This window comes from Pocillopora damicornis, chromosome 8, assembly GCF_964200805.1.
Source record: "Pocillopora damicornis chromosome 8, jaPocDami1.2, whole genome shotgun sequence".
In the NCBI taxonomy this organism is placed as follows: Eukaryota; Metazoa; Cnidaria; class Anthozoa; order Scleractinia; family Pocilloporidae; genus Pocillopora; species Pocillopora damicornis.
The window spans coordinates 20,411,883-20,424,675 of NC_142677.1; the positions used below are offsets into that span (position 1 = coordinate 20,411,883).

The window sequence follows — 12,793 nt, forward strand, 5'->3', positions numbered from 1 at the left end:
AAATTTCAAAAATGGCTGCATGTGTTTACCGTACCGTCTCATACGGCGCCACACCTCAACTTCAGCATAACGTATAAAAGAAGCGTTGAGTTCCAAATGGAAATTAAAATAATTTTCCGTCGCGGTTTCGGTTCGCAGACGACGCAAATTGTGGTGATTTCACGTTGTTGTTTTGCATAGGATGGCTAAGAAATGTACAAAATCTTAAAAAGCACGTGTTGAGCTATTGTTCTTCCAATTAGATTTTTTGTTTTTCCATGTCCTCGCTGCCGTCGCCGTCGGACGTGCGAGGAGGAAGCTTGGTCCAGTTTACATGATCATCAATCGGAAAGCGAAAAAAATGTGCTATCGTCATCGAACAAAACAGGAAGGGATGGTTCTCTGATCAGAAGTCTACTTTGACGGTAGGCGACCTTAAAAAAACTGATTGGAATTTAATAAACCCAATAGTTATGATGATTTCATACACGCGACGTTCAGCTGCCGTTCGTATTAACAACTTTCATACGGTAGCCTTAAGTTAACCTCGCGGAACACGATTATTGATCATTACGCCAAAAGGCTTGTGAGTTTTGGTAAGATGTTTTTTAAGATCTTTTCACTGTTATTCAAAAATTCATTGGCTACATGCCCACAACTTTTTTTTTTTCTAGCACACAAGGAAAAAAAATCCATTTTCACCACATTTTACGTAAAATGAAATGGTTTTTAATTTGAGATAAAAAAAAAAACCTTTGCATCACTTGCAAATATTAATCAATATATAGTTCTCTTTAATTTTATTCTGAGTCTTGAATAATTCAATCGAATCGAGTTTTCATTAAATTTCAAATAAACTGAGAAAAATGCATTTTCATTATCTTATAATATGCAACTAGTTCTGTTTTCATTTGGCAGTGACCACTATAATCTGTAAAACTTTTCCGATTTAACTTAAATCCCAAATATCCAGTTAAAATCTCTGCACAAATACATTTTCTTTTTATGCATTGTCGTCTGATCCACAACTTTCCATCATTTTTCTGATAACATTCAAGAAAGTTGACCGGTAACTTCGATTTCGTCCAGCTCTGAGGCATTAAAAAAAGAAATTCTCTCACAATAACAAGCAGAGTCTGTCTAGAAACTCAAACCTCCGCTATAATTACACAAATTATAAGGCAGTAACAGCCTTCTGAATTTCCGCTTCTGTCACTTTCGGACCTACGATATCCAGCCTCGATGACGTCGGAGTCGCCGCCTGAACCGAGGTCCCCGTTGGGGTCCCTGCGGCCGGGTTACTCTCCGGGCTGTTATATGACCTGTGCCGGGACTCTGCATTCGTTGCACTCCTACGGAGGGTGTGGTTTGTAATTTGGCTTTTCATGTGAGCGACCGTATTTTTCTCAGGATGTAAGAGGATTATATAAATTTTTGGCGCAAAGATACATACCAGTAGTCCACTGGCGGCGATGATGGAAGCTGCGCCCGCGATAACAACAGAGTATTTACCCCGTATGTTCAGATAAACTGGGTAAAAAGTCACCCAAGAGATCACGATGGTGTACAATGCGAACGCGATAAATTTTCCTTCATTAAAATTGTGGGGCAATTTCCTGGATTTAAATGCAAAATAACAGCAGACTATGGAAACAATGACAAGAATGGCAATGAGGAGATACTGGCAAACTTTTCCAAGCACACTGGAACTTGCCAAACACTCCAAATAGTGAGGGGTCCTGATGGATTTGTCCACATGGGGCCGTGGAATGTCGTCGATAAACCACGTAATGAGAATGAATACCACAAGGATTATAACGCCGACTAGTATTAGAACGTGCTTGTGTCTCTGGACGAATGATTGGGTGAGTTCAGACCGTGGAACTCGATTTTCAAACAAATGTACAATTCGTTTCGTTTTGACGCCGAGGACTAATATAGCAACAGTGTAGAAAATATAAAACCAAGCCTGTTGTAATGGGCAAATAAAATCAGTTGGCTCGGCGAGGTTGATCAAGGCCCCTAGATAGTTCATACATATACTGAATAGAAATGTGTAGCTGAGTTCCCGATTAGATGCTTTAACGATTGGAGTGTCATTACGCAAGACAAACACTACTCCAACAAGGATCGAAGCCACAATTCCCAAAACAGCGAAAAAAGCGATTAAAACTCCGAATGAATCTCCCCATTGAATGCGCTCGACAGGAACACGCATACACTGCGTGCGCGCTTCATTTGAAATGTGATCTTCACCACACGACGTGCAATTCATCGCTCCAAACACGCTGGAAATAGTGTCCTGTAAACATCTGATGCACTGCCAACAACAGTTTAGCTCCTGTGTTTGTCGGTATCCCGGCTTACATCTCTCGCTGCAAACTGATCGCGGGACCTCAGTTCCTTTCAGGCCGTTGTTCCACATTATGAGACTGCTGTTGAGTTGGAGCTTTCCCTCTTCCCAAGTGCCCACAGTTTCCACTCGGCCGCCTGTTATGTTGTCAACTCGATAGTTGATGATGCTGTAAGATGCTTGGGAATCACCATTTTCATCGAAAAACACATTGGACACTTCAGTAGTGAAATTAACCTTTTTCAAGTATTGCAAAACGTCTTTTGGTTCAACAAAAGGTTGTGTCTTAGGACATTGGCTTACTGAAGAAGATTCACACCTGAATATGGCGTCTAACGCATGCGCTATTGCATACACAGCGTTTATAACATAGGTAGACATGCTGCTGGCTAGAGTTTCTTCGTAGATATTCTCTGTGATTTTAAGGTGGTCTGAACACCGTTCCGATGGCGTGACATTAAAAGTGCAACCGAATTGTCTCTCCCAGAAGTGCCTCCACCATGGCTCTGGCCTGTAAGCAGAAGTGCGTGACAGAAGATAACGTTTATATGAAGGCACAGTAATGCTTGTGAATACAACCCCTAGCATTCCTTTTAGGATGGGTTGCAAGTCTGTGCGCTTGATTACATGATCATGGTTTCCCCAAGCTTCACTAGCAATCCAAGTGCGACTAGTGAGACCTTGGCGAAGAGCTTCTGTAAGAACATCTATGGCCGGGGAACTCGTGCAGTACAGAATTATAACACCAATTTCTTCCCGCTCTTTCAGTTCCTCGATAATAGTTCGGATTTTCTCTTTCCCTCTCTGACTGTTGGATGGGAAATATGTTTCGTATGCAATGCAAATTCCCAGGGGTTTTGAATGCTTGCGGAAAAATTCGATCCCCGATCGCCCGTATGCGTCATCTACAGCTACGGCAGCCACATACGTCCAGTTGAAATTACGGGCAATATCCGACATGACTTTGGATTGAAAACGATCCGGAGGGACAGTGCGAAAAAACGATGGATAGGCGCTGCTACTGAGTTCATCGCTTGTAGCAGCGTAGCTTATAAGCGGGATATCTTCCACTTCCAATAAATTTGACACCAGAATCGAGGAGCGCGAAGTTCCGGTCCCAACTACAGCGACCACCGGAGAAAATTTACCCCTGGGTAAGATCGTGCAAGTTTCATTGAGTACAGGGTTCGCGAAAGCAAATTTATGAACATTCACAAAGTCCAAAGTGGATTTCATGGCCCGGCGGTTTTCAAGGTTTGTGTCGGAGATGTCGTATCCAAGAGTGATATCTGGTAAGAGGTTTGAGTTATTGTTGATATTTTCTACTGCAAAAACCATGGCTTCCGCTAAGCCCATAAATTTCGGTCTAAATTCATCTCTCACGTGAACTGGGAAGAGACCGCCGATTGTAACGTTTCCTTCCTTGTAAATTCTCTCTCCTGGATTGATGATCTCGCTTGTGGCACATGTGGCTTGAGGTTTCACGAGAAGAAAAATTATGATCATCGCTACTCTAACATCGCGGAGGTGATTGAGGCAAAACATCGACAAGGCCATTTTCATATTTTACAGACGCAATTGGTACGCCTTTCAATGTGGAGACTCTTGCAATTGTGATAAGACCAGTTTCTCCTTTAAAGGGCGTTTCTTTCAAACAATACGTCCACGGCACATGAATTGTAGCGTTCAATTTCCTGAAACTGACTTCGAAAATCGAAATTTACTGCTACTGTTTACTGCTGTAACGCGCTATATTTGGCACGTACTTAGCGGCCAGTGTCAATCAAGAATTTCTGTGGGTTCAATTGAGCATGGTTTATGTGAAAATAAATCTCGTACCGGTCATGTCACTTTGGCTTGGCGACAAAAATGTTAATGATCTTGATATATTTTCAATCAAGGCGCTGTCACGCTGTTCGGTAATCATATTATTTATATTATCACAATCTCTTGACTAAAAGCAAGTTTGTAATGAACCTAGTTTGCTTTGTAGACCAATAATTCTTGATACTGGTCATTATTTTGAGACAATTTTATTTCGCATTTGACCCGTCTGAACCCAAGGAGGTCCGTTAAGGAGTATACCACTAGATGCCATAAAGAAAACAAATAAAGGACAAAAAAATTATGCCTTTTTGCTTTTGATTTAAAAATTACGAACGTGATCATTTAACGAAAACAGTTATCGCGCTTTCGTTAATCACAGTTCCTTACTTACTTGAGTAGAAAAAATAAACATTAATTAAGTCGGGTCACGAGGTATTCAATATGAAAGGAAGTTTCCTTATGTTCTTTTAGATAAACAGATCTCACGTTGCTCTGAGGTGACCGTTGAACGATCTGAATACCAAATTTACATCATCATTCTAATTTTTGTAAATTTAGGAAAAAAAGGAAAGAAAGCCCATTTAGAAACACGCACCCACTAGAAACCGCAAAACCGTAGAAAAAAATCATTCAAAACCGAAAAACCAAAAAAACATTCGATCAAAACCGAAAACCGCATGCAAAACTGTTAAAACTGATACATTTTCACATCCCAGTTATTAAAACTCTGTGTAAATGCGTGACTTCTAAACTTGCGTGACATTTGTGTTACAGTTGGCCTTTATGCCATTTGATTCCTTCAGATAGTCTTTCTCTCCCGCTTTCATTAATCGCCTGTTCATGTTCGGTGTTCATCCAAAGTTAATTTATAAAGTTTGATTTCAAGCCACCGGCGTATAGGGACTGATATGTAAGTTGTTTTCGCTTGTTTTGTTGTTTATCTCGTTTCGAGCAAGCTCTTTCGTCTTTATTTGTATATATATCTTGTGTTTGCCGTAGCTCTTGGTTCATTTATTAGTTCCTTTATTATGTTAGATTCATTTACGCTGTTAAGTCGCCACGTGTTTAATTGAATACAATCTATTATATAAGTCCCTTTTTTAATTCGCTCACAGTTTACGAGATTGATTAAAGCTATGTCTCTGTAACATATCCCCTGGTTTGGTTGGCATTTTCTCCGGTCGCGATTTTCTTGGCACTTTATCGAGCCTTGATGTTCGTTTGCCGCAACACCCTGATCGATCCGATGCAGTGGTGGATAAGTGGAGCATACAAAGTAAACTACACTAATTTCATAACAGGATTTATGAATACCGTGGACTTGGCATTCGTATCTTCTAGTAGCGGAGCTCGCAGAGCTTAGCCCCATAATTATACAAAATAATAGTAACTCATCAAGCCGAAAAAATTTGGATGCACGACCGTACGACCGTACAAGGTGCTACTTTTAACATGGTCAACCGTACCGCGGGCACGCCAACGCCACGGCTTTGTCCAGTAGTCCAGTGGTCAGTGCACTGGGCTCCGAGTCGGACAACCCGGGTTCTAGTCTTGGCCGGGGCAAGGCGTTGTGCCCTTGAGACGTGCGGGAAAAAAAATGCGAGGACCTCGAGTGCGGTCTCTGCGGACTCAGCAACTGGTAATGGAGCCTAATCAAATTAAGTAAATTCGCTCAAAAGTCCTCGATAGGATTGCAATTTTGCAGTCGCAAAAAGTTATAGCTCTGGAAAGTTTCATCTAAAATCCGTAATCTAACATTTCCATTTGCGAACTAAGACCTGAAAGTTTGGAGATTCTATTGGAATGTTGAATCAATCAGTCACGTGTGGCCTGTAACTTAGTCACCAACTTCGAGGTGGCGTTGATAAAGAAACTCTGGCTTAGCCGTACCCTACGTGTAGTCGTACCCTCCCCTCCCCCCCCCCCACCTTAGGGGAGGGGGATCCCTGCGATACTTCAATTGGTTTGTCACGCATTCCTCTCGATAACATTTGCGTTCAGTAGCTATTCGAGATCAGTGGAGGCGCGTAATTGCCGCTCAGATCAAAGAGAAACCGGAACCCACTGGAAAAAACTGGAAAGCGCATCGGATATCAAAATTCGAAAACCCGTTAGTATTTTTCGCGAAAACCGAAAACCAAATGCTAAACAACGGAAAATCCGCAAACCCGCAATGAACAACAAAACCGAAAAACTGAAGTTTTTTTGGCACAAAAACCGAAAAACCGATCTAAAAAATAGCCAAAACCGCAAAACCGAAAACCCCAATGCCCCTCATAATAGACTCTTCTGAAAACATGAAAACCATTCGTCGGGAAAAAATCGAAGAAAGTAAACACGCTCCTGCAATATTTAAGGTCAGTGTCCGTTAACAAGAGAACAAAATGTTCAATTGACGTTAAGTTTTGATACCACAACAGCAATGCTTGATCAAACGGGAAAAAGAAGATTCTTATGAACTTTTAACTGCAGTAGAAGAGGCAAAAGTATTTTCTGGTCGAAGGCGGCTTCAATTAAGAACAACGTCAGCTCTCCAATGATTGCATGCACCCTACAACACGATCCCTGTACCCGCGCAAGACCGAAGAAGAAACGCATCGCACGTTGCAAGATGTTTCAAATGCTTTTATCACAAACCAATGCCATAGCCCTGGTTTTCAATCACACCTAATCCGTTAAAGCTTTTTTTTTTCGGGGAAGTATTTTTTTGTTCTTGTTTCTTCAGTGGAGGGGTCATGTACGTTTAATTTAGCGTGACTTCCTTTGTCCCACGTGCGTGATGGCTCCCTTCCAACAATTTGGTGAAGTCATGCACGCAAAGATTTGTTTCCCTTCCCTCTGTAATCCGCGTTAACGATTTGCTTCCTTGACCAGTGTTGACAATCGATGTTCCTTCTCTTTCCATTTGTATTTAGGTTTTGTTCGTTCTCTGTTCATACTTTCCTTTTCCTCTTTTTCCAACTTCTAATGGGCATATCACAATTTTCAATGAAATATATTTCATTTGATCTGTGGATGAAAATCAAGCAATGAGAAATGATCCTCGTAGCTAGACTACAATAAAAGCAAATGCAGAAAAGAAGCCTGAAAAATTCATGTTCCGACAGTTTTTCTGACCCATGCCTCTGAGGCACTAGATTGGCGCCACTACAAACTGAGCTACGGGGCAAATTTTAGAGGTTTTATGATCGCCTCAGCGATCAGCCATAACGACGTTTTTTTTCAAGGCCGAAAAAGCCAATTGAAATATCGCAACGAGACGCATGTAAAGGGGAAGTAAGCGCCATAAACTAGACTATTTTTCCTCTCAACCATTGAAAGTATGTCTGAATGTTTTGGGATTCGAAAGAGTAACCAGGTAACCTAGCCTTTCGAAATTGCCCTCAAATGAGCTTACAATTTTACTACCAAGACCACTATTTTGGATCTTAACGAGAAACCAGGACGGTTTTAACCTTCCCTTGGCGATCTGTTTGAACAAATGGTGATTTTCTTTTTCTTTTTCTTTCACCAACACAACAGATGTTTGTGAACCCTGCCAGTTGAGTCGTGACGTGTGCAGCCAGGTTACTAGGCTGTTTGCAAAATGGCGGCGACCATAGTTAAATTTTGGGCACATTTGAACACAATTTACGAAAGTTAATTGAGCTCTTTAGAATCTAAAATCTTGGCAAGACAGGACAAAAATGGTGGACCAAACAAATGACTCCCAATGAAAGGATCCAAACAGGCTACAGTGTTTTATTGTGTTAGTACATGAAAATACAAAGATGTGCTACAGGAACCAAATTCTAGCGCTTTAGATACGACGCTTGTGTGGAACTTGTAACAAAATTGAAGTAAAAGAATAATAAAAGGCTCGAAATCCTCTGGAGGACTTTTTGTTTTTTTTAAATCTTAATTTTTTAACATAGAAGTTTCAAACTTCAAAGTTAAAAAAGCAAAATATTCTAGATAAAATTTTAGCTTTAAGTTCCACCTGAAGACAGCTGAAGGCTGAAACGTTGTAACTAAGTTACTGAAAGTCGTGAATATGAAAGCGATCTTTCTGAAGACAGCTGAAGGCTGAAACGTAGTAACTAAGTTACTGAAAGTCGTGAATATGAAAGCGATCTTCTTGAGCAGAAGTTCAGGAAATTCAGGCCTGTACGGGAGTTATATATTTGAGCAATACTGAAAATCGGTATCGCAGTCATATATTTGAACCGAAGTTCAAATATATGACTTTCATAAATGAATGAATATTTTTCAGGCCTTATTTTCATCACTGCTAAAGTAGTGTTTATTGCTGATAAGATCGCTTTCATATTCACGTTTTCATCCGCAATACTAAGATATGGCTTTTATATGCTCTACTGACGCGATACAAGTATTGAGCACTTGCGGGATGTGGCCATCATGACGCACGTGATCATATGTTATTTTAAAGCTATGGCATGCGCACTGAGGCGACATTTGTAATGACGATGAAGTATAAAATAACCGCAGCAGCCATGAACCTGGTAAAGTGTTTCATAATCCTATGTGTTTTTCGCTCTAAGGCCCTATTGCTATGGTCTTGGGTATCTGCGACAACTCTTTCCTCTCCAGACAAATTTACCAAGCGTTTACATGGAGTAGTGAGTTGCAACAGCTGTCCCCTTTTATATGAGAAAAAGTTGTCCCACCTGACCCTCCTGCCGAGTTGTCTTCCCCCCCCCCCTCGAGACGCATTCACCATTTTTGTGTGAACGGTTGGTTGAATTTTTCAAACAAAGAAGTAAAGAGTTAGTTTAACTCGGGGGGGGGGGGGGGAAGAGTTGTCTCGGATACTCGAGACCATTACCATGCAGTATGGTAGCTATGAATGATAGTTAACCTTATGACTTGTTGTAACACCCCTGTGGTGCATATTTGTGCCTTTTAACTGATCCTTACCATAGATATGTAAGTGATACGCCCTGACAGGAGCACGTGATCATAAATATGTTTTTACATGAGATTATAGACAGTTTATATTCTCTTGGTTTTTATCATTAGCCCGATGATTTTATTTCTTTTCGTAAACTAGTATTGGCAAAAGTTAATTATCCCAAAAGCCGATATGCCACATACTTCACTGAGTTTAAATTCCCGTGCAGTTTTGCCATTTGTCACAATTCTATCCGAACAACCACGCCGATGCCTACGACGAGACGTAAGCGCATTTCTCATGTCGACGACTACGCAACGACCACTCTTTATATTTTAGTACGACCTGCTGTTGACCCGACCATGGCGTGGTTTTAGTACAGGATTCCTTGTTAGTGCAGTGAAGTTTAGATCAGCGAGACTGTCAGACCTATGAATAACTAAGAAGCACATCAGACACGCTAAGACACAGACTTCCACTGTTTCAGAGCACGCCCAAAACGGACCTCCTGCTTTGGAACAAAGTACAGTTTTCTGATCGTAAAAGAGGTGATCCATTTTAGAGTACACTCAACAACATTAAGAGTAAAGGGTGGGATATTGATTTTAGAAGTTAAAAAAGAGAAAACAAACACACATGTATTATGTAATCATGCGGCACAGATAGGGGACATTTCTTCGAGTGCGCCAATAACAAGTATAAAAAACAAGCCAATCACAGCTGTGCATGGTAGTTGATAAGTCGACACGTCGCGATCGACATCTACAGTGACTTCATCGTGAGACAAATGGTTACTCTTTATTACAAGTACATTTACCTCAATGGATATTAAGCGTACACCTTTGTAAGATTTTCAACAACATGAACTGCTGTGGCAGAAATGTTTTCCAGTCTCGCGGCGGCCGGCAATTGCCATCGCCTGCCACTAAGACACAGTTCGTGAAATATTGAACAATAAGGTTAAATTGACCATCAAATAATTGTACTGAGAAATCATCTGCATGGAATCAGAGAAGGGTTAAGACATGTCTGATTACATATTTCAAAGGAAACTTAATTTCCTAACTCCCTTTTTAGTTCTGAAATATTTTTGCCCGCCCCTCCCTCAAAACAAACAGCCGGCCACAAAGACGAAGAAAACGCCTTGAAAAACAGATAAAAAACAGCTGAAAAACTGATACTATTCTCTAGCCTGTTCATTCGAAGCATGCTTCATGATAAGTACTCACCTCTTCTTGTTAAAGAGCTATGGAACTACACTCAATTGAATGAATTGGGATTTTACGACAACGTTCTGAACATTTGGCTGACGAAATCAGTTGAATGAATTTTTCCTTATCCAATTACGCGAATTTCCCACTTACACGCTCGAGCAAATTGATGTGAATTTGTGCGCAAATACGGCTTCTTAATTGAGCTGATAAGCTTTTTAAATTACAGACAATGAGAGGATAGTTTTATTAAGTTTGTTAAACCTATTGTACCCAGGAAGGCGAGTCAAAGATTAGCGGTGTTGAACTCCTATTATTTCAGCGACTGATCTTGTACATGCTTTGTATATCGTTCTTTATCATATTAAAAACTTGTAAAGAAGGTTAAGAATAAAAGAGAAAACCTAGACTAATTTCTTTATCCGATTAATCCGATCAGCTAAAGAATGTTTCACCCACGATGCACTCAAATTTGTGCAAAATGTTATGAAAATTTACAGCTGTTCAATTACCTTCACAGCCAAGAGAATGTATTCAATTCGCGCCAAGGGCATAATAAATTTTATCTATCAATATTTAAAACGGTAAAGATTCTGGAAAAAAACACAAACAAAGTTAGAAAATTTAGGTTTTTGTGAGTCCTGTGGGGTCAATTCTAATGGGGAATGCTGGGATGTGGCGTTGATGCCAGTACTCCGAGGAAATTAAAATTATAATAAGATGGATCTGGGTTGAAACACCAGAAGACCCGGGACTTCACCTTTACGAGTGAAAATGCTGTATCTTCGATTATTGAATGGTAATTACGAATTCTTCCAGGAAATAGAAAATTTATTTGAAGGAGAGTAAAGGAATATTTCCATATATAGTATCAGTGACCACAGAAATTTATAATTTATCGAGAAAAGCGCAAAAAGATGCGAAGCATTTGCATGCATAGGCTATGGCATTTTCCTTGCAGAACACGTGCGTAACAAGCTCATGGCCTATAGATGCGCTATGTGTTATAATTTGACCTGAATGAATCAGGGGTCAGATTTGCAAATAATACAGTTTTGACAGCAGTATGAAGCAATAGAATCTGCCAATACTGTTTTCCAGTTATCCAATATTAAAATTTACTGTTCAACTCACTTTTTTCACTTATATAAATTCCTTTTTTAGACAGTAAACAATAGTTCACCGACGAAAAACACGACAATGTTACTTCAATGTTTGAATAAGTTCAGTGTTTTTAATCAAATAAATTCCATGTACCCGTATCCCCCCCAAAAACGTCTCGGAATTCTTAAATCTTGTCGTAATAATTTAATTCCCTGAAAAGACGACATGTGCCAGAGGAACTGGCTGTTCGTCACTCAACAAAATAACCTCGGATGGTGTAATTGTTTTGTCTGAATATTTCGTTGAAAAACAAAGACAATTGTCCTAATACTAATAATGTGATAGTGGCTTATAAACGGTCAAATCGCAACTTAGCCAGGCCTGATAATCTTTCTTTTGTCTTTCACAGTCTCCAAGGCTCCCTACTTTCAAGTTCTGTTTTAAACTGGCCACCGAGGCAACTGAAACGGTAACGCCGAATGCTCACAATCCCACTGCAGGGAAGGCGAACGAAATGCAGGTACGCTTATAAACAGATGTTAGTGTTCCTCTCAGCAAAGAGAGCAAAAATGCGGTTACGTTCCTAAGAGTTAATTATTCAGTCGAAAGATTATAATTTTACCTTCCTGACAACAAGAGATACAGAGCAGTTTATTAAGAATGAAAAATGAGAGTGACTTTGTATAAATTGACCTACAGTATGTCACTGTATTTGAGCGAGCCTGATTTCCACATCAAAATGGGTGCGGCCAGGAGTCCATCTCCTGGTGCGACTAAACAAACCCCTCCTAGAAATTGGAAACTGTGGTGATTTTGTTGCCTTCCGGAAAGATCTGGTTTTTTTTTCTTTCCTTTCTTTTCTTTATCACCTAACTGTTGAGGTTACTACAAGCATTTTAAGCGGGTCTGACTAAAAAAGTGAAACAACGCCTTTGTCAGTAGAAGGATTATTTATCAGTGGGCAGCAAACTAATTTCATTCAGACCGATTAGTAAATTAACTCTGTGTTTATTCGGTTTAACAAATAACCACGCAACAAAGATAAAATATAATTCCCTCCCTTTTTTTGCTGGGCTTTTTTTTTCTTGCATGTTTCGGATCGGATCAGATTCACAGACCGTGATATGTGTACGGCATTCGCCTTGTTTGGAAATAAAAAACTCACGATCTATGTAGTTGTCGAAAGATCAAGAGAATGAGTGATCTATGGCCCTAATTTCTCGATTATTTATGGACACAGCCTTGTATCCGCCCATTGAAATGAGGGGTGCGCCCGTTTACATGACAGAAATAATCCGATCTATTCTATGTGAGCACGTTCAATACATTACCTCCGTTACTTGCGACTATGTGAGGTACCCCAAGCTTTTTTGATTTATAGCATTCAACAAATATTTGCAAAACGTGCCTGAGACATTTCCATAAATT

At 40.1% G+C, this 12,793-nt stretch overlaps 1 protein-coding gene and 1 long non-coding RNA gene across 2 annotated transcripts; one reads left to right on the plus strand and one right to left on the minus strand.

The window, feature by feature from the left end:
* Nucleotides 1–685: 685 nt before the first annotated feature.
* Nucleotides 686–4,129, minus strand: LOC149041773 (extracellular calcium-sensing receptor-like). The gene has a single exon (XM_089214741.1). The coding sequence runs from the start codon at nucleotides 3,893–3,895 to the stop codon at nucleotides 1,154–1,156; it is 2,742 nt and encodes a 913-aa protein (XP_089070867.1). The 5' UTR covers nucleotides 3,896–4,129; the 3' UTR covers nucleotides 686–1,153.
* An 803-nt stretch (nucleotides 4,130–4,932) lies between these two features.
* LOC149041774 (uncharacterized) lies at nucleotides 4,933–5,305 on the plus strand. The gene is made up of 2 exons (XR_016189209.1): nucleotides 4,933–5,069; nucleotides 5,275–5,305. It is a non-coding gene; the product is annotated as an uncharacterized LOC149041774 (long non-coding RNA).
* The last annotated feature ends 7,488 nt before the right edge of the window (nucleotides 5,306–12,793 follow it).